At 54.5% G+C, this 27,891-nt stretch overlaps 1 protein-coding gene across 1 annotated transcript; it reads right to left on the bottom strand.

Moving 5' to 3' along the window:
* Positions 1 to 63: 63 nt before the first annotated feature.
* On the bottom strand, positions 64 to 27,281 carry P2RX3 (purinergic receptor P2X 3). Its single transcript, XM_047693841.1, has 12 exons — positions 26,313 to 27,281; positions 19,339 to 19,474; positions 18,910 to 18,981; positions 18,610 to 18,673; positions 17,821 to 17,914; positions 17,439 to 17,516; positions 16,580 to 16,721; positions 15,964 to 16,100; positions 3,839 to 3,932; positions 3,474 to 3,539; positions 2,797 to 2,874; positions 64 to 2,334 (listed from the first exon to the last, which is right to left on the bottom strand). Exons 1-12 carry the CDS (start codon positions 26,429 to 26,431, stop codon positions 2,221 to 2,223), a joined length of 1,194 nt encoding a protein of 397 aa, XP_047549797.1. The 5' UTR covers positions 26,432 to 27,281; the 3' UTR covers positions 64 to 2,220.
* Positions 27,282 to 27,891: the final 610 nt, after the last annotated feature.

Below are 27,891 nucleotides of genomic sequence, written 5' to 3'. Positions count from 1 at the left end.
CTTCCCCTTACCAAGCCACAGTCCCCTGCTATTAAAGGAGGGTCACAGTAGGCGACCCCTGTCGTGCACCCAGCCCAATGCTCAGCCGTGGTGAGTTATCTCTAAATGTTAGCTTTTATGCTGAGTAATTACAGACACAATGACTGCTAGGAGTGAGTATGTGCTCCGGTTCAAACTTCCATGGATTCCAGATTTCTTTTTCTATCCAGCAGGATTAGTGACAAGCCCCAGCAACCCCAGCAGGGTTGGCGTGTGGTCAGGTTGGGGACCGTGCCAAGTCCGCCACGATGCAGCAGGGCCCAGCCAATCTGGCTCAGGTTCCTGTGGCTCACACGGCAGGCTCGCTGTCCGGAGTTCACACACTTGCTGGCGGGCCAGGGGAAGTGGCTGCCCCACGCGCGGGAGGACCACACCCGTCCAGAGGAAGAGGACACGGTTGCCTCGGTCTCCTCTGCAGGGAACATGCCTGCGACTCCTGCTGGGATGCCTGTGGGTCTCGCGGGTGCAGCACGAGGCCTCCACTGACGTCTCTGCTGGTCAGATCTCTGGACATTGCCTGATGCTCGAGGCTACCCCGGGGAAGAGCGATCCTACCAGGCTGAGGATGCGGTGGGGGCGAAGGCCGAGCGGGGAAGGGGTGACGGGCCTCTCGTGATGGAATCTGACCCCTTCTTCCCCGGAGGGGGGAATCACTGGGGTCAGGCCTTTGCAAGTGCCCACTGCTCCCAAAGTAGTCCCTTCCAAATGACTCCCAAAGCTGCCCCTGCCCCTTCCTGCCATCTCCCTGCACCTTCAGCAGAGGGAGCAGCCCTCCACCTCCTGGCACGTCCTTGCAGCACCGGCCACATGGTCATGCCTGCACTCCAACTTTTCCAGAGGTGATGGACTGTGGGCTAATGAAACTCATCCCTCAGGGCCGCCCTCATGCATGAGCCCCTTCTAATACCTAATTTTGTATTATTTTGAGATGATGCCCCAAACTGTATATGCTTCAGGCTTCCGAAGACCTGGGTCTGCTCCTGAGCTCTGCCTCTCACAGGGGGAGAGCCCAGCAAGGGGAGGGGGCGCCAGGCTGACAGAGGTGTGAGTGGACTAGAGGATCCCCCAGTGGCCTCTCTGGCCCCTTATTCTTGCCAAGACACCTGGGTTCTCATTTGGCCACTAACTGTGTGACCCAAGTCATTTCCCCTCTCTGGCCTCAGTCTGCTCATCTGTAAATAGGGGAGAGGGACAAGAGAGGTTCTAGCCTTTGAAGGCTGACCACCCATTAGGACCCTGTGGGGGGGCAGCCTGGCTGGCCACTGTTCCCAGGGCCTTGGGCCTCCCTGGAGCCTGTTCACCAGCGTCATAAAGGAGCACAGCCTGCTGAGACAAGGGCCTGGGTCAGGGGAATCATGCCCCACCTTGTGGGGGCCCTAATTCCACTGCTGGGGGGGGGTGTCCCGATGTGTGGGATTATGTGGGGGTCCCAGAGAGAGACCCATGGCTGGGTACAGAGCTAAGTCATGCCTCCTGTTTCCTTCTGAACTGGGGATCCACCCAAGTCAGGTCCACCCGCATCCCTGTCTAACTGGTCTTCCCTATACCAGGGCCTGAGTTCCTGCTGAAAGCATGGGGCTCACTCTTCATTAAGCGAAACCTAATCCTGGTCACCATGGGGGAGGCTGAAGCAGCAGGGGTGGCCACCCCCGGGAGTTCACCCTTCTCTTGTGGGGTGTGGGTGATGGAGTTCGATCTGGGTTCAAATCCCAGTCCTCTTGCTTCTTGGCTGTGTGGACTTGGGCAAATGACTCAGTCTCTCGGGGCCTCAGTGTACCTTCAAAACAGGGAAACTAATAACTACCTCATAGGATGACTCTAAGGGTTAAATGAGATAATGTGTGTGACGCTGCCCGGCATTTGGCAATGCCTTGTGGCCACTTGCTATTACTATTATGCTCTCTACTCTTCAGAAGGGGGACAACTCAGGGGCTGCTGCCCTGGGGGTCCTGGGAGGCAGACGGGGGCAAGGCAAGGGGTGAAGGGAGATGGAGGTCTTAGCAGGGGGTACTACCTCTCTGCCAGAACACTGGGAGGCCCAGACCCCTGGGTCCAGCATGGCTTCCTGGGGTGAGCAGCAGAAATGAAAGCCCCTCCCCTTTCCATCCCTCCTTGCCCAGGTGGGGTGCCCTATCGGGAGGCCTGGAGCCCATGGATGAGCTTGGGGCCCTGGCAGAGGCCTTAGTGGCCAATGGAGTAGGCCCCCGAATCTGTGGACTGCTTCTCCTCAGTGGTCTGGTCGCTGGAGCACTCTGGGTTGGCCGAGGCAGTGACCTTCAGCGTCGTCTCGTCCACCTGCAGGCAAAGCGCTGGTGTTATTGTGCTCTAGCTGTGGGCAAGACTCCCCCTGCCATGGGACTCTGCTTGGCAGAAGTGGCAGTGGGGGCTCAGGGCCCCGTTATCAGGGAGCTCCAGCAAGACTGTGTGATGACAGCAGTCTGAACAACCACGAACCTCATGGGCCAACTGAAACCTGAGCTAACCCATGGCAGAATTTGTCCTGCCCCAGAAATGGAGAGGGGACAGTGAATGGATCGGGCTGTCAGCAGTGAGGACCCACAGACCGCCCTGCAGAGCCCATTCTTGGCCAACTCCCTCTCCTTGGGACCCCCAGTTTGCGCTGAGGCCTCATGAATCCCCTTAAGAAGCCCCCAGAAGGGGGAGCCACTGAGAGTCCCTGGGGTCTAGGGGTGCCCAGCTAGTCCCTGCACTGTCTCTCTACCTCTCATGCCTCCCCACCCCTCCCCTCCATCTCACCTCCTCAAACTTCTTGGCTTTGTACTGGTCAGCCCCCTTGAGGAAGTTGAGCAGGATGATGTCACAGAGCACAGTCCCCTGGAGGAGAGGCAGGGCAGGCTCAGTGTGGCAGGAAGCACAGGCTCCAGCAGCCGCTGAGCCTTTGGGCAGTGGGGAGGACTGCCCTCAGGCAGACAGCAGGCCAAGGGTTGGGCGAGTCCTCCAAAGACACCTGACTGATGTTTCCACTTGGAAAAACGTCCTGGGGCTTTGCAGGATGCCTCCATCACCCACCTCTCAGCTCTTGGCAGTAACCGCAGACCAAGATGCAGAGAGAGGACTTGGTGGGAGAAGCAGAGGGTGAGGGGGTAGAAATCCCTGGGAGCAGGGCTTGGTTCCTTTGGTCTGTGGAACCCTGGAGTCTCCTCCTTCACCTTCATGGTGGGGGAGCAGGAACTTGGTACCAGGTGGAAACTCCCGCAGTCGGGGAGGCTGCTGCGGGAGGTAGTGAGCTCTCTGTGACTGGAGGTGTTCCAGCAGGGAGGCGATGAGGGAGATTGAGGCACCTGGCCAGAGGTTGGACTTTCCATTCTAGGCAGAAGCAGGGCATCATACCTGGGCCACTCCCCCACCCCGACCCCCACCTGGAGCCCCACCTTGACAGGCCTCCTGTCTGAGGCTAGAGGGGCTGAACTCACCACTCCCACGGAGGTGAAGGCGGCCACAGAGCTGATGATGGTGGGGATGATGTTAAACTTGCCAGCCTGCAAGAGAAGAGACCAAAGCGGGTGGGCAGAGAGCCCAGCACGAGGTCCTGAGGCTTGAGGCTGAAGGAGGACTCCCAGCCAGAGAGATGGTGGAGCAGAGGGCTCTTGGTCGACCAGGAGGCCCCAACCCTTGACCGTAGCAGTGAAGAGACTACAGATGTGACTCATGGATGCTCTCAAAGCTGGTCAGTGGCAGGACCCTGCCCTCCCACCCCAGGAGGAGGCTCTTGAGGGCCCAAGACTGGTCTGGGTTTCCTTCCCTGTCCTCCCCCCATCTGCCCGGCACAAGGACTCACATTCCCATACACCAGCACGTCAAAGCGGATGCCGAAAGCCTTGAGGAGTGTGCGGTACTCACTGCCATTCTCCATCTTGTAGTACTTGGCAAACCTGGAAACCAGAGGTGGAAGGTGGGTCCCACTGTGGGCTCCTCCCTGAAGCGTCGGGGTCCTCTGGAGCCTACAGCTCTCACTCACTGAGCATCTCACTGGTGGTTTGCTGGACACCAGCCACGGTCCTCCCTGTGTGGTTAGCTGACCCTCTGCGTAGTCATCCTGGGGCCTTGATACCAAGGCAGCTTCCCAGCCCCACCTGCATCTCTGTGCCTGGGGCCCAGGACTCTGCCTTTTAAGTAATTTCCCTAGATGATTGTAGTGTGTACAAAAGTCTGAGTCTTGCTGGACTCCAGGCTTCTTCGGTTTTATTTGTTTGGGTATCCCTGGGCTTTACTCACTGCAGATGGTCCCCTCCCCACAGGCTTCTCAGCGTACTTGGGTTCAAAGCCTGGCTCTGCCACTTACCAGTTGTGCAACCTTGGGCCAGTAACTAAACCTCTCTGAGATTCAGTTTCCGCTTTTATGACTGGGAATAATATGGAAGTCCTGCTTCACAGGGGTGCTGTGAGAACTGAGTGAAAGCACACACCCCGGGGGTCTAGAACAGTGCCTGGAACACAGTAAGCACCCAGGGAATGCTTACTGCTGTTGGCTGTTATTATTGTTGAAGAAATACATTTATAGAGTGGTTTTTAAAAGCCTTGCGGGATAGGGATGTGATTGCTCTATTTTTCAAGCGAGGCTCTGAGGAGGTTAAGAGACTAGTCCAGGGTCACCCAGGGGCTGAGACTAATGCTAGAGTTGCCCAAGATTGTATCCTCTACCCCTTCTCTGGCTGGACTGCTGCGTGCCAGGAGCCGTGCGGGGGACAGGTAAGAATGATCATCTTCAAAGTGGGGGCATGAGCACCTCACTGTGAAGATGTCGGGGGAAGGGGTGGGGAAGGGACTGCCTGTGGCTTCACAAGCACTAGGAGTGCAAATGGTGTCTGCCTGAAGCCAGTGCATGCCCCTTACGGCCCCACCCATCATAGGCAAAACTCTAGACTAATCAGCGAAGTGTAATGTCTTGGGACTACAATGGACCCGCAGCGGCGACACAGGCTCCTGACGCCAGGATCCCAGAAGCACGGCAAGGGTTAAGTGAGATGATGGGGTGAAAGGGCTTGGAAAGCCCCATAACTCTGTGGGGTTGACATGGCTCTTATTTGGTGCCAGCTGTCTCCCCTTCAGTGTTTCTGATGATGCCCGGATTCCCAAGCCTCTCGCACAGAGAGAGGAGTCTCCTTCCCCGCAGGTGTCTGTGACTGTGACAGCCCTCCCAGGGCTATTTGCATTCGGGCAGGGAGAGGGAAATGCTCGGCTCAAGGGCACAGACAGCAGAGGGGTCACAGGCATGGGAGCAAGGTCATTTTGGAGAAGAGTCATCGAAACTCATACAATGTCAGCCACTGTCTGCTCTGGCTGAGTAGAACTCTGCAGCCAGGAAGAAAGGAGTCTAAATCCTGGTTCCACCCCTTTCATGTGACTCAGAACAGTATCACTGTTCATGTCTATGACATGGGGGTACTCATGCACCCCTCAGTGGGTCTGTTAGTGAGAGGGGTAAACACCAAGACCCACCCTTTAAGACAGGCACTGTCGCGATCCTGGTATTCTGGCTGTCCCTCCACATCCATTCTCTGCCTGCCCTTCTCTGCAGGGCCTGGGAGCCTGGTCTGCAGATCCTGCCTCCATCAAGCTCCCTGCCCTCCGGTTCCCGGTGGGCTCCGCAGTGGGAGGCATCCACAGGCCATCGGAGGGTCGGAACAGAAGAGTTTAACAGGGTCAGGAAGGAGTCGGACTGTATGTTTTCCTGCCTGCCTGTGCCTGGGCATGGCTGGAGCATGTGTGCCCACACGGTGCACCTGCTGTCCCGGGCTGAAGAGTAAGCCTGAAAGGTAGTCAGTGAGGGAAAGTGTCCCCCCAGGGTGCCCGACCTGGGAAGGTGTGTCCTGTAGACATTGCAGCCAAAGATGGAGGTAGAGAAGGCAGGATGATCTTCTTGAGACCGAGTCCCAGAGTAAAAATGGGCCCCAGGAAGAAGACCGAAGGAAGCCCAACTACCTTAGCCAAAGAACCGAAGAGCTGGAGGACAAGGGGAGAGGAGAGGGGCTGGGCCAACTTTAAAGCTGTGGTAGGTTATGGTCTGGGTGGCAGCAGCAGAGGGCTTCCCAGACCCAGTGATTCTACAGGTGGGAAGAGGGAGGAGAAGGTAACTGACCGGAGATGGAATCCAGGCTCTGCTCTTAACCCTGAACGCTGCCTCTGAGCTCCGGGTGGCTGGAAAGGAACCAGATCTCCAAGCCCTTCTGTATTCTGCGTTCTGTCCACGTCACTGGAGAACTCAGGTTCCCTGTCTGGGAGATGTGGCACCCGATGTCCTCGGGGACCGGGAGGGTCGAGGGTGGTGGTGAGACTGTCACAGGTGTTTGGGGCAGGGCAGGGGCCAGGACTGTGCTCCTGAAGTCTGCATTCCAGCCTGGGGCTGCAGCCATGAAGAATGCTCTCACATCGACTCAGAGAACAAAAAGTCAGCACCCTGGGCACTGTGTTCAAAGTGAAGGCTGGCTAAATTTATCTTGGGGAGGAATGTGAAGGAACAGGGAGAAAAACCAAAGCGGACTTGGTTTTTCTCCAGCACCTGCCTTCCAAGAGGCAAGAAGTATGATAAGATCATTATCTCACCAACCACCCACCCTCGCAGGACGGTTGGCAGGGACTGGTTTTCCTCCTGGGAGGAAGAAAGGAGGAGGAACAGTGCTCAGGGAGGGAAGGCACACACTGAGCACCTACTATGTGCCCAGCACTGTACCAAGTGCTTTTTAACACTTACCATCTCTTTTAAGACCCAGCCCCAAGGAGTTGAATTCTGTTGTTCTTCCCATTCCACAGATGAGGAAGCAGGAAAACACAGATTAGGCAATTTGTCTAAGGTCTGCAAACCCAATAGTCAGTTCCAAACCTGGGATTCAAATTCAGGGAGTCCAGTGCCAGAGTTAGTGAGCCAGCATTCTAGTCTGCTTTTTGTTGCCTGATTTCTGTTAGGTTGTGGCTGATTTCTTTCAGTTCTCCAGCTGGGATCCCTTTTGGATTGGCAAGGCGGGTCTCAACGCCTAGTGTCCTTGGCTCAGAGGAGAACATTAGAGCCATGGAGTGTGGGAAGGATCCCCCAGCCTCCTCCTCTGAAAAGGGCATGGGTGGAAGGACACCCTGGCCAGCCCTGACTTCTCCCAAATCCCCCGATTCCTACCTCTCCAGCTTTGGTTTTCTTGGCTGAGAAACATGGTCGGCGAGAACGACACCACCGACACCCAGCCCGGCCCAGTCCCCCTTCCTTGCCTGTTGGCAAGAAGTACCAGCCACACCACACCGGCTGCTTTCTCGGGTTTCCTGGACACACCCTGCAGACACGGCCTTCTTGCCTGGGCCCATGCTGTTCCCCTCTCCTTCCCTTCCTGCCTTGAAAACTCCTACTCATCCACCAGGGCCCAGCAGGTACTGAGAGCACACCTACCCTATGCCAGGCACTGTGCTAGACCCTATTGACACCCTGGCAAGGTCTGCTCTCATCTGAGGGAGAGAAATATTAATAACAGCACACCCCCATAATAGCTAAAGTCTGATGTCAGGGCCGGAGAGAACAGAGCACCATTCGAAGAGCACATGTACTGAAGACCGTCTGACCGAGGCTGTGAGCCAAGAAAGGCTTCCTGTAAAGCACCGTTGGAACTGAGGCCTGAGGGATGGAGGGTTGAAAGGTGCGAAGGCCAGAGGTGGGGGCCGCTTTCCAGGCTGCAGGGCCCACGAGCCCTGTCCTGGGAAAGGACATGGTGTCCCTGAAGAAGCTGCAGGAGCTTGGTGGGCTGGAGGACAGGGACAGGTGGAGAAGGCTGGGTCCACCTGCTGGGGCGGTAGAGACACTGGCTGCATCGCGTCCCAGTTCCACATTCTGCGACCTCAAGCCTGTAGCTTGAAATTGACGTGGGGGGTGTATTTACACCACAGAAATGGGCAAACAGGGTGAAACAGGTATTTCCTTTGTTTCCTTTTTCTCCAGAGCCATTTATCGGTGTGGGCGGAGGCTGTGGAATCCTGTGTTACCTTTCCGGCCCCTGCAGGACCCAGGCCTCTTGCTCGGTACCTGCAGCAGACTGCACTCCACAGTTTGCACCACTGACCGTGCAACAGATCTCACTGCCTTTGCCCGAGGGCCTCCCTGGGGCAGTAACGGGCAGGGTAACTGCTTTCTGAAGGCAGCAGTGGATTCCTGACATCTCCCAGAATGAGTTTAGCACCAACATCGGCCTCCGGGTTTCCTCCTTCTCTAAATTCTCCCATTCTTCAGGTGGAGCCAGTGTAAGGTGGAAGCATCAGGTAGAAAACATTCCGATAGATCGGGCAGGTGGCTGGATGGGATCTGGGGAGGGGAATAGGGGTGGGCAGAGCAGAGAGAGAACCTGCGGGCTGCGCTTACCCCATGCTGAGCGCTAGGCTGGAGGCTCGCACACCTGTTCCTTCATTCAGGCCTCACATCAACCGCTCGGTGGTGCAGCTGTTGGTGGAGGGGCTTTGGAATAAGACAGTCCTGGGGCTTGAACTGTGGCTCTGAATGAGCTCATGTAAGCCGAGAGAAAGTCCTTCGTCTGCCTGAGCCTCAGTCTCCCCAGATGTGAAATGGGGGTACTAGTGAGAGTGGCGGGCTTGTGACGGAGGATTCCGTGAGCTGCTGGCTGTGAAGCTCAGAGTTTTCAGTGCACGTCATATGGTGTTCCTCAGGCTGGAGAGAAGCCTGGCCGGTGGCTCTAAAAGCTCCTGGGCCTGCCAGGGGCCTAGCTGGGATCTGAACACCAATGCCCACCCCTGCCTCCCCCCCCCCGAGAGACGAGCCAGAAGGAGACTCAAGGGCGGCCTCGGTGAGCAGGCAAGAGCTGATGCCTGGGGAACAGCTGAGCTGCTGCGGGCTTGGCTGCCGGCAGCAGTGGAAGGAAGCCAGACAGTCCCCGGTGTGGCCACCACTCTCCACGGCTGACCTGCCTCCCTTCCTCTCTGGTTAATGGGGGGCCTTAGGGAATGGGGGCACTGGAGGAGCCCAAGGGCGGGAAGATGGTGGGTATGTGGCCCACTGTGTCTCCTGTCAGGGACCCCAGCTCTCGGCCGGGCTCCCGTTCCTCCTGCTGGGGCTGCGGGGCTGGGGGTGGCTTCCTGCTCCGTTAGGCTCTGAGAGTCTCAGCTCCCTTGTTGGGTGAGTTTCTCCACAAACCCCCGCGGAGAGAGGGGCGTACCCATGGGGACCCTCCCAGAGATAACTGTGCTGAGACCAGACAGGACAAGCCCAACACAGCCCAGAATCCAACAAGCGGAGGCCTGACAGGGCTGAGACACTTGTGTTTGTGTGTGTGCGTGCGCGCGCGCACGTGCACGTGATCTTGGGCCCTGAGCAGCAACAGATAAAGAATGAGGAAGTACAAACATCAATTACCGTAATAAATCACTTGTCAGATGTGCTTGCGCGGGGCAGTGTGGAAGCTACCGTTCGGACGTGACGGGTCTATAAATAAGAGTGCGCGCGTTCGCGGCCGCCGCCAGCACCTTCCCCAGGCACCCACATGCACTCATTCAGACTTTCAGAGCTTGACGGGAACTTATCACCTCGAAACAGCCCATTTCACAGAGGAGGAAACTGAGGCCCATGGAGGGGCTGAGAGTTGCTGAAATCACACTGAGCATGTGCGGCGGGGCCTGAGACACAGCCTCCTGCCCCGCAGCCCGGGCTCTCTCTGCTTCACTTTTGCTTCATCTTAAGATGAATAATTATTTTTTCTCGGCTTGCTCCAGCACGAAATATTTTTCGTATAAATCTTTTGTTCTTGGGTTCAGGTTTATCATTTCAATGTGATCACAGGAACTGGTCTCCATTGTATTTGTATCAGCCACAAAGCCTGACGGAATCTGGCATCGGAAGGCGTCTTCAGAGCCCTCCCCTCGTTAGCCAGGAGAGGTTTGCTGCCGCTGCCTGGACCCCTCCAGAGAGAGGAAACTCGCTGCCTGTCGGAGCAGCCCAATTTCAGCCCTGGGTGGCTCTGGCCTGCAGGAGCGCTTCTCCATGCTGGGCTGACATTTGCAGAAGTCGGCAGTCGATAAACGTTTGCTGAAGGGAGGAGGTTTTTATCACGATGTACGAACCCCTTGGAAGCTCTCAGACATCTGTTTAGAAACGATCCCATAGAGTGATGGAAATTCCTTCCTAAAGCAAGGACACGTAACTGTTACAGGAAAAATAGCAACAAACTTGCAGGATCTGGGTCGGACTCGTGAGGGAAAACTTGGGCCTGGAATTTGAGTTGTCTGAGTGAAGGAAGTGGTGTTCTCCGCAAAGCTTTTGCCTGGTGAGAAGTGATTTTGCCAGCTGAAATAGACTTTTACAGTTGATTTTATACTGATAGGAAAATATCTCCTGGCAGACTCACTGTGTGGGGGTAGGGCAGCATCCTTGGAGCAGGCTGGGACGCCTTCCCTTAGAGAAGACCCCGAGCCATATTTACTTACGCACGTTCTGGGAACCTCTTCAGCTCCAGGGGCAGGCACTTAAGCAATGACTAGTGGTTGATCTTTTTATAAATATTGCTATTAGTTCATCTTGAATGAGGCAGGGAAGGATCAACGGACATGGATCTGAAAGAGATAGCTGAGCGCCAGATGGCTAGCTGTTTGTTCCTGGGAGTAACCTCTTTGGCCTCAGTTTCCTTGTCTGTAAAATGGAGATAACCATACCGGTCCTACAGGATACTCGTGGTTACCAGCACAGGCTTGGAGGCTGCGGGAATTGGAAATTCCAGGCCAGCACTATTTGCTGTGTGGTCTTGGGCAGATAATGAAACCTCTGAATGTTAGGTTTCCAGCTATAAAATTCTCTCTCTTTGGAGTCGATGAGATAATCTGCAGAGAGCACCTGCCTGGTTCACCGGGACGTGTTTGATGAGGGTTAGCTGCTGTTTCCTACCAACAGAGTTGGTTGTCGTGGGGCCAGGCTAGACCTGAAAATTATAAAAGGCTGTATAAATTCGGGATCGCTCTGATGGCCTCTCCTCCCACTTGAACCTAAACAAAGAGGAAAACGGATCATGGCGAAGGCAGGCAAAATCTACCCCCATCACAGGGGCCTTCGAGTGTCTCTGCGGAGATGATGGAAAGTGGCTGCTTTTAAAAACACATATTCTATGGCTTTTGGAAGGAGAAAAACCCAGATTGCAGAAAGAATGCTCAAAGCCAAGGGCGCACTTTCGATTCCTTCTCATTCAATTGGCCTAAGATCTTGCTGATCTGCACGTTTCTGCATGGAAGCAGGGAAGACGCCAAATTTCCGAGCTCCAGGAAAGCTGCTGTGGGTACATTTCCAACACGAAACCGTCACTAGAAACACCTCCAGCATGAGGAACATCTAGCAGCTGAACGAGTGTTTTTTGTCCCAGACACCAAGACAGGAAATCCAAAGCTGCCTTGCCTTTTCGTAGCGAAGCTGCCTGGGCTCGGAGGGCTCGGAGGAGAAACACGGATCTGATGTCGCTAAATGCACCGTTTTTGCTTCTGCCCCGTCGTTCCCGCCATCACGGCTGGGCCTGTCTCTCACGCTTGCTTGCAAATGATGTGGTTGCAAACGATGTGACGGTGGAAGGTATGCCGGAAGCAATGGCTACAGATCGATCGGGTCCCTGGGTTTGAGTCCCCGTGTCCCTCTTGCTTAAGCTGTGGAATCCTGGGCACGTCTCTGTCTTCCTGAGCCTACTACGGGGGTGTGGGCGTGAGCTGTGAATCCTGTCAAAATAGGCATGAAAGGCTTTGCAAACCTAACTCTAGGGGCTCTCAATCTGAGGTCTGGGGATGGGCTTTTAAAGATCTTCAGAGCCCTGGAGTTTTATGCCTCATAAATGCAGAGAAAAAGCACTGGAGGGAAGCCCGCCAGACTGTCCAAGATGCTAACTTCCTATAAGGGGAGAGAGACTGGAGGAAGGAGAGGGAGTCTCCACATCGTCCCTCCTATGTATCAGGATCGCTTGGATTTATTATTCTGAGGATGTTTTTATATCTTACTTGTAGAAATAAATTGGCTTTTTTAAAGCAAAAAAAATGCCTGCAAAACTGCTCATGTGGATGGATATCTGCATCTTAGTGGGCATCTGGTCCATGAATTCACCCAGGGGATACAAGGGTTAGAGACCTCTGAGTGTTCATGGAGGAAATCGCTGGGTTCACGTGCCTGCCTTCCCCACCCTGCCCCAGGCTACCTCCGCTGGTGGCTTGGCCGAGTCACAGCTCCTGTCCCCACAGCGTGTCTTCGGGTTCTAGGAATTGCTTCCTGCTCTCTGCCCTTCAGACCTGGGCAGTCACCTGTGTCCCGTCGCTGGTCCCGGACCCTGCGCTATCCTTCATGGTTTCCCTACACCCTGCCCACACCTTTGAAACAGTCCCCTTATTAAACTCTCCTCAAATTACCCATTCTGCATGCGCCATCTGTTTCCTGCTGGGACCCTGACTGCTACAGTATTTTTAATCTGTCTTTGTACCATCTCCCCCCCATATACGCAAACACTCTCAAATACATTCACCAACACCCTCACACACACACACACACACACACACACACACTCCCCACTCAGGCACATACCACACTTACACACTCACATTACAGACTCACATTGGTCCCCTAACAAACACACCCGCTTGCTCAAAGACACAATACTTGCATTCACATGTACCACTGCCTGATCCCAGCGCCTTTGGGGAGGTCGGTCCCTGGTTAAAATCCTGCTCCAGCGAATGGAGGGCCTCCCTGTGAGGCAAGAGGCCCTTGTCTACACCTCCTGCCCCTGGGGTCCCGGTGACTCTCGCCAGTTCTTATTTTTCAGAAATGCTGTCCTTTGCCCACTACTAATCTGTCGGACCCACCTATGTCACACTCTCAGTGGGCTTGGAAGGAGGCTTCAGAAAAGTACCGAATTAAAGTGGCTCCTGGAGAGTTAGCCATATGGAATAGATAGAGGAGTAAAAACAAAACGTTTCCACCAAGTTTCAGGGAGGGACAGATGGCAGTTTCAGGAGATCACACAAATAAAGATTAATTTAGGTGGACGGCACCAGGTAATCTAGGTGGAAGTTGAAGGGACTCACAGTCTGACTCAACACAAGGTCACCTTTCCAATCCCTGGAGCTGTCAATGAGGGACCGGCCATCTTGAGAAGGGGGCCCCATGTCTGGGGCCATGTCACAGTGAGACTGATGTAGCTAGAGCTGTAGCTACATGTACATGTAGCTGACCTCGAAGGCTCCTCAGGATACCCTTGTAACCCTGGGCAAGTCACATCCTCTCTGGACTTTCTGCTTCTTCAGTGGTGAACCAGTCACCTCAGCCTAGGGGTACCCCAGGGGTCCTCAGTGGCTGCAAATTCTCTAAATCTCTGATCCTCCGGGCCAAGAGCTGTAAGAAGCAAGGTGGGGGGGGGCATTTGGAAAGGAGCTGCAGAAGTAATTAGTGATGGAAATGAGAATCTCTACTGCCTCTTGTCTGAATGTGCAGATTAAAACAAGGCTGACTCTTGGCTGAATGACTGCATTTCCTCCAGAGCAAATGGCAACAGTAGGACGTTTGAAAAACTCTGGCCTCTGATAGAGAGGGAGCAGCAGACAAATTTGTTTGGGGGACAGAAAGCCAGACCCTGAATTGTGCCTCCAGCTGCTGCTAGTCCTCTAGCCTCTGTGGACCGCAGGTCCTTCGTTTTTAAGCAACGAAAGTATCAACCAAATGGGCTTTTTTTTTTTTTTTTTTTGAGTATTCACAAATGTGAATGTCCCTAGCCTTCCTGGCTGCATGGAAATCATCCAGGAAAATGTGTTTGTGTCCAGGCTCCCACGCCTACTGGCTGTGTGACTTGGGGAAACTTGTCTCATTCCGCCAAGTCTTTGTTTTCTCGTCTGTGAAATGGGGGGATTGTGGCATCTGCTTCACAGAGCGGGTTAGGAACAACACGCCAAAGCACATGAAACCCTCGGCACCCAGGGTGATGAGTACGGTGCCCACAGATCAGATTTGTGGGATCCGAAGTTCTACCGTTATCAGACAGAGCAGTGCCAAACCTGGCTGTGACCTTTATTCTCTGTGGCCTCCCCAACGTGGGCACTTAGCTCAGCCTCGGGGCTCCATGCGGTGCCAGTGGCTTGAAGGCAATGCGAGGGTGGTGGGTGGGCACCCAGGGGAGGGACCTTAGGGGGCTTGGGAGGAGCCCTCTTCTCGTCACGGCTGCCAGATAGCCCCCCATGCTAGTGCTCTGGAAATTCTTTTAAACTACGGGGTGGGGGGGAGGTCAAAACGAGCAGGTTTGCCCCTTCCTGCTCTGGCCTGGGGGTCTTTGGTGACGGGGTTAGTTATCTGGGTCCACATCTCTCCGACAGCTTCCCATGAGCCCCTGGTGGTTAGGCTCAGGGATCCTTGGATCTCTCTGCCCAAATACAGCCTAAGCTAGTTTAGGACCAAGTCCACCTCGCATTTTGCTGTGTGGGGTGGGGCAGAGGGGGGTCCAGGAAGGGGAGTCGGGGTGGAGGGGCAGCTGAAGCCCAAGATTGAGAACTGGAGGTGGAGGACCCCACACCGTAGCTTCTTTAGATCAAAGAGCCTCTTCTAAATCTGTGTGGCACCCGTAGTTGGGGGCTTCATTGTAGTTAACATTCTTCCTACGCTCTCCTGCCAAGTAAGTTATTTGGGAAATTGAAGAATTCCCACTGGCCACAGGGAAGTTACGAAGATGAAAACTTTGCATTTGAGATCCTGAGAATTTTATTAATATGTTGCTATTTTAAGACACCATACAAATATCCTTTGTATTGATTTCTCTGTGATGTACCCACTGAGTAAATATGCCAATTTCTGCCAGGGAGCCGAACAGTATTTTTAACCTACTTTAAAATATGTGTTGTTTCCTATGGTTTTTTAAAGTTTGGAGTTGATTATGAAAGCACTTTCAAATTTTAAAAAATTCTCCTCTCCGGAGACTATACATATATATTTTAAACTATTAAATATAAAGGGTAATGGGATGTAGTTTTACATATACTTTTAGAACTACAAATAAAGGTAAGAAAAAGGTGAAATGATTATTTTTTTGCTTCCGTCTGCCGTTCTGTTGGAAAACATCACCACCACCTAGAAAGTTCGAGTACCAATTCTTTAAATGTGTAACTGAAACATATTCTTACGTGTACTTTTTTCCCCTGATCCCTATTTCCCCAACGTCCCCTGTTTAGTGTATAGCACCGTTGTACGTCCTCAAAGCCCTCCCAGAAATCTCAGGGTCTTGGAAAATCGAGGGCGAAACAGAACAGAGATAACGATCCTATTGCCGTTTCCTAGACGGGGACATTAGGATAGCAGAAGGTCAAGGGCTGGTCAGCTTCAACTGGTTCCAGACAGTAACCCTGGGTTTTCTCTTCCTTTTCTTCAAAGCAAGGTTGATGGGAGGGGCCCTCAGGGGAAATACCTTATGGCTCAAGGCCATTGGAGATTGAAACTAGATGATATTGATAGATCGGCTTGAGCTCTTGCTTGGAACGGCGTGGAAGCACTCATGACCATGGTAGTTGTGATTTGTGACTCAGATGGAACTTCCTGGTTATGAACAGAAAGACAAACTTTCCATATTGTAAACTGATCCCACTATAGCCCTTGCTTTGTGGATCAAGAAACCTTAGATAATGCAGGTACCTGAGAAGGGCTGCCAGGGCATTCCTTGGGCACATGACGGCTTTCGAACCGGAGCTAAGAAAGGCTCAGAATCACAGCCCACGCTCTACTGGGAGACCTTGGTCACGTGCCCTGCCTGCGGACCTGGCCTATCAGTCTCCTGGCGGTGACAGTTAGAAAGCACTTCCTGACTTTGAGCCAACACCGATGGGGGTGTGTGGGGCCTTTTCTTCCCCATGTGCATGGCTGCTGGAGGTGTGACTTTTCAGGACAGCTCCTGCCTCCTCCTCCCAAGGCCCCAGGAAACCGGGGATTACCTGAAGTTGTAGCCTGGGGAGACGCTGTTCTTCTCGGAAACGCTGTCGAGCCGGGTGAAGGAGTATTTGGGGATGCACTGGTCCCAGGCCCTGTCCAGGTCGCACACCCAGCCGATCTTAATGCCAAGGACTCCACCCTGTGGGAAGGGTCCAACTATGAGGAGGGCTGTCTCCACCGCCTGCCAGGGTAGGGGCTGGGGGTCGTGACACACAGACGCGTGGTTCTTCCCATTCTCTACGTGGAAGGGAAGCGATTTGGCAGACATTCCTTAGTAAACAACATACGGCAGTCAGGGGTGTGGACCTTTGGGGCTCTAGATCCTGCTTTTGTCCTGCGTCCCTTAGCAGCAATCTAGGATCCACTTTCCCATTGTACGGGCTTTTTCAGCGCTCTAAGGTCAAGCGTGACGGTGGGAACGGGAGACCTGGCTTGGCGGGAAGGGTGAGGGAGGCAGGCCCTCCGGACAGGGGCGGGAGCACACGGTGAGGCCCGAGCCAGTTGCAGGCCCGGAGTGCTTCCACTAGGTGGCGCTGCTGCGCGGCCGCTGCTCTGCCCTCCGGGTATTTCCACCCTCCACCTGCCAAAGGGGACCCCGGTCCTTGGTTAGGTCCTCACCGTGCTGGCCAGTTTGGCAAAATCCTGCCCTGCAAACTTGACCACATCCCCCACCCGCAAGATGGGGCAGAAGGGGTCCTTGTCAGGGTGGAAGCGGCATGTCTTCATGTCGCTGGCTGTCAGGTTGGGAAGGAGGTTTCCCCTGCGGAGGAGAGAAGCAAGGCCAGGGCTGGCGGGAAGACAGGCACCGCACAGGTCTTTAGCCTTCCCGCCTGGGCAGCGCGCTCTGGGACCTGATGTCTGGGACGATCGCGGGCTCTGTCACCTCTGTTCCTGCATCTTCCCGGCAACTTCTATCCCCCTCTCTCCATATCAGGGTTGAGTGTGTTGGTATCTCATACCCCCAGCTCCTAGGCTGGGAGTCCCAGGGGGTAAGAGTCACACCCGAGTTCTCTCAGCACCTCCGTGGTGCCTGGCATTGTGCTTTGCCCACGCCTGATGCCTACCGAGGACTTGCATGTGAAGGAGTCAATGAACTCCTAACTAACTAGTGGCAAAGGGACACCTCTGCTTGGGCTTGATGTGGGAGGAAGAAAGAAAGCCCTCGGCCCCGACCTTTGGAGGTATCCGGGTTCCAGGCCCAGGCTGAACTTGTGCCTGACCTGCCTCCAGCAGAGCTCCCGTCTGTGGGTTCCGAGCCCCAAGGCGGGAGGCTGGCTGAGAGGTTGGCCCCAGAGCCCACCTAGTACTGGGTGGTCAAGGCCAGGTGGGAGATTGGGAATAGAAGCCCCAGGGAGATGGGCAGAGGGTGAGCAAGTGTGGGGAGCCATGTGGACAGGATTCTCCACCCTCTGAAACTGAGCTGGCAGGGTGGGATGGGTGCCCCACTTTCCTCTTTAGGGAGGGAGCTGGGACTCACTTCTCAAAGTTGAAGAGGGGGAATCGAATGCTGTTCTTGATGAAAATAGTGAAGTTCTCGGCTTCCATCATGACAGGCCTGTGGGGGAGAACAAGAGAGTCTTAGCTTTTGGGGACGAGGAAAGGGAAAAGAAACAAAGGGCTTTTGCCCCAGGGACCACCTTTCCTGGTGGATGTTTCCCACCAGGCACCTGTTCATGGCCTCTCTGGGGCCTGAGGGCCAGGGGGAGGAGAGTGGCAGGTGAGGTAGGGAAAGGTGCCGTCCTGAGGCCACTTCCCAGCCCAGGAGTGGACACTACTAGGGGTACCTCTGAGACTCTCTGCAAGCTCAGAGATGCAGAGCTCTCCCTATTGGCAAAGGAGAGCTGGGGCAGGGTCCTCACATTTCCACTGTGTCCACCTCGGTGGGGCACCAGCCCTGGATCTCACAGGTCCGGAGCACAGAGCTGTAGTTCACACACCGGCCCGTAAGGATACCTGAGATGGGGAGCCACATATGCTGGGTGCCTGCTTGGACCTTTGCTTCTCCCTCATCCCCGCCCCACCCCTCATCAGGGACCACCTCCTGTTCAGGGATCCTGCAGGGGAGGGGACAAACAGGGAGGGCAGGGGAGGTGGACCCGTGGTACAGGAACCCTGTTGAGCTCTCATCTTTTGCTCCTCCCAACCCCTAGACTAAGCCAAAGGGAGGTGACAGCCTCCAGGCCCAGCCACCCCAAAGGCCCTGTTCTTGTTCCCAGGGCACAGTGTACTCCTCCTGGCCTCCAAGTCTTTGCTGTAGCTATTCTTTCTGCCTAGAATGTCCTTTTAAAAGCCCTTCTATCCTGCCAACTTCTTGTCATCCTTTAGGGCCCATCTAGAACATTGCTGACTCTAGGAAGTCATGTGGGGTCCCCTACCTAGAACCAATCCCTCTCCCTTCCCCAGTGCTCATGGTTCCCCCATGACAGCACTTGCTCCCTCATGCACGCCTGTCTGTCACCACCATCCCTGGGCTGCGAACTTCTCCAGGGGCAGCCCCCCATGTCTGGCACACAGGGAGTGCCTTAAGTGCTGGAAAAATGACAAGGAACAGGCCAGCTCCCGCTCTGTCCGCCATGGGGGTTATGCTACCTTCCAGGGTCCCACTAACACCCTGGGGCTGTGAGGGGGTGGAGAAGGGCTGCACTCACCCCCGCCCGGGAACCGCTGAGGCCCACACTGGCTGTCTGATACACAGTGGTACTTCTCCTCGCTCTGTGGGGAGACAGGTCTGCAGGTGGGTGTGGGACCCTGCGCTGGCCCTGGATGAGCCCTTTGGCTCCCAGTGCTTCCCGGTAACCAGGGGCCTTTGGAAGGCGGAGATCTTGAGACACAGCTCCAAGGCTGGAACTCCAGCCTCTGTGTGCACCCACGCCCCTCCCTACCATCGCTCCCCACCCACAGTGGTTTCTTTTTGCCCTGCTTCATCCAGCCTCCCTCCCTCCCCTCACCTCTGGGCAGAATCCTTGCATCTGGTTTTCAGTGACTATCATCTTGGTGATGATGACAAAGACAGAGGTGCCCTTGGTAGGAGAAGGGAGAGAAAAAAATGCACCAGTACCAATCTATGAGGTGGGTACTGCTGTTATCCCCATTCTACAGGTGGGGAAACTAAGGTGGAGGGTAAGAGATCTGGCCAAGGTCACAGGACTAATAAAGGGCAGAGGTGGGCTCAAGTCAAGTCCATCCACCCACCTTGCTTCTCCTGCTCCTCTCTGTGTTGTGTTGATCACGGATCTGGAGGGCAGCCCTCCCCCCGGCCACTGGGGAGGGGTTTCACTGATCACTGATACCACTGGTTTGGGGAATCCCATCGACACCCTCCTTGTATTGCCCCATCATTGGACATCCACATGTAGCCCTGGGATGGGGGGCCATACCTGGGGTGGGGTCACATAATCAGACACGTCCATGACTCTGTTGGCATAGCGTCCAAAGCCCTTCACCTTGGTGACGACAGAGGACTCAATGGCTGTGTCCCGCACTTGGTAAGCCTTCTCGTGCAAGAAAACCCACCTGGGCAGGAGAATAGGGGGAGAGCAAGAGAGGAGGGTCTAGGCCCATCGGACAGAGGCTGGGAAAAGTTTCCTTCCCCAACACTAGACCACATGGGGTGTCTGGCCTGGGGAAGGCCTATGCTGGAGGTGAGAGGCCTTGCCCTGGGTTGGCTTAGAGTGGTATGTTCCCATCTTTCCCTTTTCCTGCTTCAGGACCATTTGTAGACTTTTTTCCCTACCACCCTCCCTCCCCCAACCTGAAAATTTAATACTACAGATATCAGCTTATGTGCTGTATGTGTATTTATTTGTGTTTTACACATAAGAAGAGTACGATTTTTTTTAATCCCTCAAGAACAAATTTTCACCCCCTTGAGGGCGACATCACCCCTTTGCCAATGCATCATCATTCCCGCAGACTGGGAGGCCGCCTCTTTGGCAGACAACTGGAAAGAGAAGGAGCAGAGGGTCTTAAGCCTTTGACCCAGAGCATCCCAGGCTTTGCTCATGGGTATATCCTAAGTGCCGGCACATAGTAGGTGTTCAGTAAACAAGTCGCTGAAGGCATTTGGGAGCTGGGTGCTTGGAGAAGTCTCCCTCTGTGCAGGCGCCAGATGAGAAGGATGGAGGAGGAAGGGAGGGGCTGAGCCTTTCCCGGGCAGGTAGGAGGCAGAGGCTGCAAATCTTATTCCTTGGAGCGTGCTGCCACCCAGTGGACATTTACCTGTACTGCCTCCTTCCCGCGGCCAGAATCTGGGAGGGCCTCTTTTCTTCCTTCCACCGGCACCCCCCTCCCTGGACTAGGGCAGCCTCCCCCAGCAGCAAGAAGAGCCTACAGGCAACTCTTCCCTTTGCAGTTCTGTGAGGGGCCTGCCTTTCTCATCACAGCCCTCAAGGCTCCAGCCACTCTCCGTCTCCATAGCAGGCTTCCAGCCCGTGACCAGTCCTATCCGTTCCAGACAGCACGCTGGCAGGCAGATGCTGTTGCTGTCCCCATTGTACAAACGAGAAAGGTCATCAAATGAGTTCAGAACGTGCCGCACACACTCTTAGTTTTGGAGAAACACTGGTGACCTCTTCTAGAATCGGGGAGTGTGCTTTTGGAAATGCTGGACAAGGGTCATTTTCTGCCTGCTAACCAGGAAGGCACAAGGTTGAGGATGAGTGGAAGGAACGGGAGACTGTGTAGTGCAGAGAACACAAAGCTGGGCACGTGCTGTGCTGGGAAGCTGACCTGAGGACTTTATAAGGAGGGAGTTGGGACTTCAAGCCCAGGAGTTTTCCAACCCCAGAAAGTTGTCCAAGAGCAGACAGTTGTGGGAGGTGGTGAGTTCCACATGCCTGGGAAGACTCAAGGAGATGCATTCAGTTGGGAGGTGTTTGGATTGGATGAACTCTGAGGTCCCCATAGAGGGGAACAGCTCCTGGGTCATGCTGGTAGCCATAGTGACCTGTGGGATGGGCACATGCCCATCAAGTTCACGTGCACACAGGCTGGTATTTGCAAGAGACTCTTTGTTCAGTTTTCAGTGAGAGGGCTGGGAGTTATCCCCATCATGGGGCTTCCCTCCTGCGCTTGAATTCCAAAAGCTCCCTTGAGTGGGACTGAAAGGGTGGAGTCACAGCCGGCGGTGGTGGACAGACAACTCCTAACCTGTCCCCTGTTTTATTGTTGCTGCCTTAGAGCAGGCAGTGTCCTGAGGAATGCACCATTCGGAGGGGGCACGGGCTTGTAGAAGGCTCTTAGGAGCACCCTGCCTGTGGGGATGCGTGGACGTTTGTGATCCTGTGTGCTTTCCTTTCCCAGCACTTTTCTTCTTTCTTTTTTAGAAGAGGAGAGTTTTCATCAAGTCTCATAAGGAAGTTTGGGTCACATAGAAATCTCATCCACCATCTTATGTCCAAATGAGTATTTCCAGCTCACGGCCAGGGGCCCTGCGCCATGGAGGGAGTGAGGCTGAGGACCCAGATCTCCCTGCTCCCAGCTCAGTGCACCTCTGTCCGGAGTGGGAGTTGAAACATGCCCTCTGGAGCCTCAGTGTGCCTGGCCACAGAAGAGACACATCTCTGAGTGGTGATCTAATGACACGGTTTCTTAAGGCCCCTTACCCTATCCTTAAAGTCCAGGAACATTTGCCAATGAGAAGCAGGGTTCAGATTATTATCATCTAACCAAAACATCCCACTTGAGTGCTCTGTGTGGTTAAGGGTTCATTGGGTCCTTATCCCGACCCAGTGAGACTCCTTTGTTGTTCTCCTTATATTACAGATAAGGAAACAGAGGTGCAGAGTGCTGTGCTAACTTGCCAAGCCGGTAGGTGGGTTCCCACCCAGGCAGACTGCTCAGAACCACCTCACATCCTGAATGGGATCCTGGTCCCTGTGCGGCTGGCCCTGCTGGTCCCGAGAGGAACATCTGTAGCCTTGGGAAAGTCTTAGGAGGAAAGGCCCTAGGGCTCGAAGAACAATTAACCTATCTCTTTCCTCCCATTTCTCCTCCTTCAAAGCTCTTTCTTATGCCAGGGGGTAGGAGAGGCCACATCAGACTTCACTCTCTGAGTTAAATAATAACTGGAAGAATTTCTGTGGCCCCTTGGGGCCCAAGGACGTCATCAGTGCAGCTTAAAATAAGGGGATGCTTCATTTCCAGAACAGAGGGGCTGAGTCTGTCTCTAGAGGCCAGGGCTGAGGAGATGGGGCAGGACTAAGCCTTCAATTCTTGGCATTTACTCGGCTGCTCTGACTTATTTTTTTTCTCATGTTCCTGGTTTATTATTTATAGAGCGGAAGGCGGGTGGCAGCTCCTTGGCAGGTGGGATGTGCAGGAAGGAGGCCAGAGCAGCGTCCTGGCACCCTTCTGTCCACCCCCATGGAATCAGGGAGGAGCCCGGGGAGTGGGCGTGGGGAGTATGTGCTGTGGGAGCCAGGAGGAGAGGGGTCTCTTGGGAAGGTGTGAGCTGGGTGGTGGGGAAGGGGGAGGTGTGCCGGGGAATCTAGGATATGGTGATAGTTGCCATCTATTAGTGAGTCTCCCATTTCAGGCAAGGCACTTGACATGTTCTCCTTGCCATAACTCCCTGGGATAGGCATTCCTAAACCCATTTTCCAGATACTTAGAGACTTAGAGATGGATGGTGACCTGTCAAAGCCCCACTCCTATTAGTGTCACAGCGAGGTTTCTAACCAGAGTGTCCTGTTTCACAGTCTCCCCATCATGGGGTTGCAGAGAGGTGTGGTGGGGGAAAGAGTGGCGCTCCTCTCTGCACCTATAAGATGGGGGTTCCAATAGGTCTTCCCACCATCCTCTCATCACCTGGTGTCCCGCGGGGTGCCTCAGGGTGCCACCCTGGGCTGAAGCGATGGGGTGGTGGGCCAAGAAGGTGGAATTCCAGGCCCTTCTCTTTAAACTAGAACAGCTCCCCTGTTTAAGCACTGTATTTGTTGAGCTTCTTCATAAGAGTCAAAGTGAGGCTTGAGGCACTGAGGTGGCTCTGTCAGTTGGGCATCTGACTCTAGATTTCGGCTCAGGTTGTGCTCTCAGGGTCGGCGGGTTGAGCCCCGCATCAGGCTGCATGCTCAGCATGGAGTCTGCTTGTCCCTCTCCCTCTAGTCCTCTCCCCACTCTCTCTCTTTGACCCCCCACTTTCAAATAAATAAATAAATAAATAAAATCTTACAAAAAAGAATCGAAATGAGGCTGAATATTATGAACCACACGGGCCAGCTGTGCAAATAGTGAGTCTGTGGATCAGGCCTTGCAGGGGGAGGAAGGGATGGGGAGAGCAGGGGTGTGAGGGGTCTGAGGCACCATCAACTGCCACAGGTGCTTCTGATGACGGAGCATCAGACGGGAGGGAATGCCCCTCTGCCGGTTTGCAGTGAGGTGGCTTCCTTCCAGGAGGCTCTGCAAACTAGCTCAGGCCGTGCAACAGCAGTTTCGGGGAAACTCAGTCCCCAGGATCTCCTGTGTCCTCTGCTGCTCCCCATAGGACCCCCTAAAGAGACTGGCTCTTAGGAAGTTCCATCGCACAGAGGAGACTGGGGATTGCCACTGGGCCCTGGGAAAGCCATGGGAGAAACACCACTGGCCTCTCTGTGCACCTGGGTGGGTAGGGGACACCAGGCATGAAGTGGTGTCAACTCCAGACAGGCAGCAGAGGCAGGTGCAGGGGTGAGAGCACATGTGGAGACAATGAGCGGCCGCGTTGCGGTCCATGCATAAGAGACACAGTTGGCTCCTGTTACATGTGGCCGCCTAAGACCGCATCTGGTCTACCTCGCAGGGATACTATGGAAGAGATTCAACCGTTAGTTAGTTGTTGATGTCACAGCATTAAAAATCCTCCAAATTCTACTGAGTCCAGGCCACCATTGTCTCTCTCAACATGACTGCACCGCGCCGTTAACAGGTTATCCTCCTGCCTGCTCCAGTCCCTTGGTGACTTAGCCAGAGTGATTTTCCCAACTCAGATCTCATCGTCTGTCTCTCCCTGTCCCTGCCCCCAGACACACACACACACACATACACACTTCCCATCCACTGGCCCTGTGTAAAAACAAAAGCTCTGAGGGTGTCTGAGGTCTGGCTGGGTGTGACCCACCCCCATTTTACAACCACCCTTGCCTTTGCTCCCTCTGCTCTAGCCATAGAGACCTTCTTTTCTTGTCCCCATTTGCCTGGCTCTTTCCCTTTGCAGAGCTGGCTTGAACCCTCTTCCTTCCCTTTTTTCTCCTGGGTTGCTCTCACTCTTCAGATCTTGGCTTGGGCATCTTATCTCCAGAAAACCTTCTCTTGGCTCCTGGACCAGGTCAGGAATCTCCATACTAGCCGCTCTCCCAGCACTGTGCACCTCTTCTTCAAGTCTTGAGCCTCAGTTGAAATTTTACATTTGTTTGTGGAGATTGTTTGATTAACATCCATCTCTTGCATCGTAAGCTCCCTGAGGTTGAGGGCCCTCTCTGCTTTGCCCAAGTTCTATGCCTGGCATGAAGAAATGCTTTATACATTTCTGCTAAATTAAAGACAATGGATTCATGGAGTCCTAATGGTGCCTGGGCTCATGTGCTCACAGAGGGGGCTCAGGCGGGGGGGCTGGGCCACAGGCTGCATGGATGTAACTGGAAGGAGCTGCTCCGTGGGGAGCTGTCAGGCTGAGAGATGGATGGGGTTGGATATCAAGACGCCAGAGAGCGTCTCATGCTTGTTTCTACAGGCCAGGCTCCAGTACTGGGGGTCAGAGCATCAGATCATATCACGATGAGGGAGCGACAGGGGCAGTGGGAGAGTAGAGCAGGCCGGTCCAGGAGCTGTCTACCCTCTATCAGCTTTCTGTCTGGAGCCAGCAGAGCCAGGAATGTGCTGAGGCAGCTTTTGGACTCACCTCGTCCACCATACTGTCTAGTGGCTATAAACGGCGACGGCATCGCATACACATGTGAACGTGGGACATTTAAAAACCAGCTTTGAGCCAGCCTCTGCCGATGCGGACATGGAGCATTTGCAAAACATCGTATCTCACAAAACCTCGAAGTTGGACGTAAGCGTCAAGGCCATTTTCCTACCCCAAAGCTGGAATGCTCTCTCTAATATCCCTGAGAGGAGCACTGGACGCACAGCCTTGCCGACAGCAGCCACAGAAATGAGTCCTACTGGCTCCCACAAAGCACGCAAAGCAAAAAATCCCTTAATCCACACGCCTGCCCACTCTTCCACACGCTCGCTCATACACTCCTCTGACCTTTCAGGCAAGGAGGCCTGCGCTCGTGCAGCTCCAGCCCACATGCACACCGGATGGCTTCTTTGACTGACTCAATTAACTCATGACTGTTGTCAGTGGTTTGCTGTTTCTCATACACAGAGCCAGTGTCTCAGGCAAGACAGGGACTGCACACTGGGAAAGAAAACCTCTAGGGGTTTCTGCCTGTCATTTCTGGTACCCACTGGTGTGTGTAAATGATCACAAGAAGGATGGAACCTGTGTTTTCTCCCCAGCCATTGTCTGCTCCCTCGCCCTTGGTGCATACATGTGTGTGTGCGTGTGTGTGTGGGGTGGTGGATGCCTCTAAAGGTGGGAGCTGAGAGGTTTTTGGACCACTGGCTCTTAAGCAGCTCCCAGGATGGGTTATATGGTAAAAAGAATTATGCTTTGTGACAAAGGGGAATGCTTCTGGATTCACGAGGAGGGACCCTGGATCATGTTCAGAAAACCCACCTTCCTCTAAGCAACTCTTCCCTTGAGTTATTTGTGCTCGTGTGTCTCCCCGTCCCCTCCCAAGGAGCAGACACCTTGCTTTGTCCTACCCTCCAACAGCAAGGGCTTCTCCCCTCGCCCCATTCTTTCATCATCTCCTCAAGCCAGAAGGGGAATCCCTCATTCCAAAGCAGTCCAGTTCTCTCCTTCCCACCCCACCATGACCTGATCGACCCATGCTGTCTCCCTCATGTTAGTGCCTTCCCTTCCCCTTTCCTGTGCTCCCCCAACTTTGTGAGACCCCAAAGCTTTGGCCGAGGAGACTGGGAAGAGGTGAGGGTGGTTTGTTCTCCGGTGGGAGCAGGAAAGAAGGGAGAGGGGAGATGGTCACTTGGGACCTCTCCTGGTGGAGGCTGGCACCAGGGCAGGAATTCCACCCCTTGGGGTGTGTGCCTAGAAACCACTCTCTGACTCCAGAGGATTTACTGGGGAAAGGAACTAATCTGGGGACCAGATCCCTGATGGGGGTAGCAGAATCCAGTCCTTGGATTCCAGGGTAGAGACTGTTCCCTCGAAGAGAGGAGAGGGTCAGGCAGCTGGACAGCAACCCTGCCGGGACACCCGGCAGCCCTCCCCTGCTAGGACCCAAAGGGCCCCAGGACTCACCCCACGAAGTAGGAGATGATCAAAAGCTGGACTGCCCGGTTGATGACCCCAATGGTCCAGCTCTTCACAACCACTGACTTGGTGGTCTCGTAGGTGAAGAAATCTGACACGCAGTTCATGCTGAGAGAGCACTCAGGGGTCACTCAGAAGGGACCCAATGGTGGCCTCAGGAGGGGGAGGTCCTCAGAACAGGGAAACAGAGATCAAAGCCTGGAGGGGACAGCTTAGAGGAGGCTTGAGGAATGGGGAGCCTGTTCTTTTAAGTCAGGCAACCCTTGCTCAGTGCCCAGGATCTCTCTATCCTTGGCACTCTGGGCTGTCAGGAGTCCAAGGCCAGGGCGGGGGACCCCCTTTTTGTTCGTCTCCACCCCACTTCCCTGTGATGTCACGGCAGGGGTGGGGTCTCCAATCCCCGGCTCCTGATTGCCTGGGATGCAACTGGCTAGGGCCCTCTGGGAGTCATGTTTTATCTGCACTCTGTCTACCCTTTCTGTTCCGTTCTCTTATGCTGCATCTGCATCCCGGCTCACCAGCTGCTTTCATGCTCTCCTTAAAACCCTTTGCAATGCCCCAGCTTTGTTTTCCTGTGAGTTTACTTCTCTGAATCTTTCGTTTGATAACATGCTCCTGGAAGGCTGGGGCTGTTTCTGTCTTCTTTCCTAGTTTCCTCAAATCCTAGAATTGAGTGGGAGCTCAATCCGTAGTTACTGAATCCGGGTGAATGCATGTTACTGGACAGTGCTAGAGGAGCCAATTCCCAGAGGTTGAAGTCCTGAGGTCAGGGAGCAGCATAGCATTCCTGCCCTCTCTTATCCCAGGGCTCAGTTAGCAAGTGGGCATAACTAAGTCAGATTGTCAGGGAAGTCTTGAATTTAAATATTCTGTCCTAGGGGCGCCTGGGTAGCTCAGTCAGTTAAGAATCTGCCTTTGGCTGGGGTCATGACCCCAGAGGCCTGGGGTGGAGCCCCCCCCTGGGGCTCTCCGCTCTGTGGGAAGCCTCCGTCTCCCTCTGCCTCTGCTTGCCGCTCCCCCTGCTTGTGCTCTCTCTGTCAAAGAAATAAACTCTTAAAAAAAAGAATTCTGTTCTAATGTCTCCATGCAGGACAGGTACCATCCATCGTTCTGGATGTAGATCGCCGTGGTTAGGACAGAGGAGAACTGGGGGGGAGAGGGCAAGGAGACTTGGGGCCCTGGGCACATCCTCTTTGGGCCTCGGCTTTCCCATCTGCAAAGGAAGGTTGGGGCGGACACACTCAAACACCTCTCCTGGGCGGGCCTCCAGGCCGCGCAGACGGGGTTTCGAATCCGGGCGGGCTCTGAGGGGACTGACTCGAGCGCGGGAATCTGACCCCGCCATCCGCCAGCTTCCTCCAGGCCTCCCCGACACCGCGTTTTCCGAAGTTAAGTGTTTGGGCGCCGGGGCAACTAGGACAGTCACCGTGACGCCGGCACCCCGGGTGCGGGCGGCTCATTTCTCTCCGCAGCGCGCAATGTTTGTCTTCTTGCCCCACAGACACCTTTCTACTACTCCAGGGGCCACCCCTGTGCAGGGCGGCCTGGGAGAGACACACACACGCGT

Source organism: Lutra lutra, chromosome 10 (assembly GCF_902655055.1).
Source record: "Lutra lutra chromosome 10, mLutLut1.2, whole genome shotgun sequence".
Taxonomy (NCBI): Eukaryota; Metazoa; Chordata; class Mammalia; order Carnivora; family Mustelidae; genus Lutra; species Lutra lutra.
Note: the sequence above shows the minus strand (reverse complement) of the source record. Positions and strands in the feature narration are given on the sequence as shown.

Bases quoted from the DNA above. Each gene is read 5' to 3' on its own strand.
- P2RX3 (XM_047693841.1), bottom strand. From the start codon at position 26,431: ATGAACTGCGTGTCAGATTTCTTCACCTACGAGACCACCAAGTCAGTG. The intron at 16,722-17,438 runs GTGAGTCCCAGC...TCTCCTCCGCAG, and splicing joins CCCCTCTTCAACTTTGAGAA to GGGAAACCTCCTTCCCAACC. The intron at 3,540-3,838 runs GTGAGTCCTTGT...CTTCTCTTGCAG, and splicing joins ACGTGCTGGTGTATGGGAAT to GCTGGCAAGTTTAACATCAT.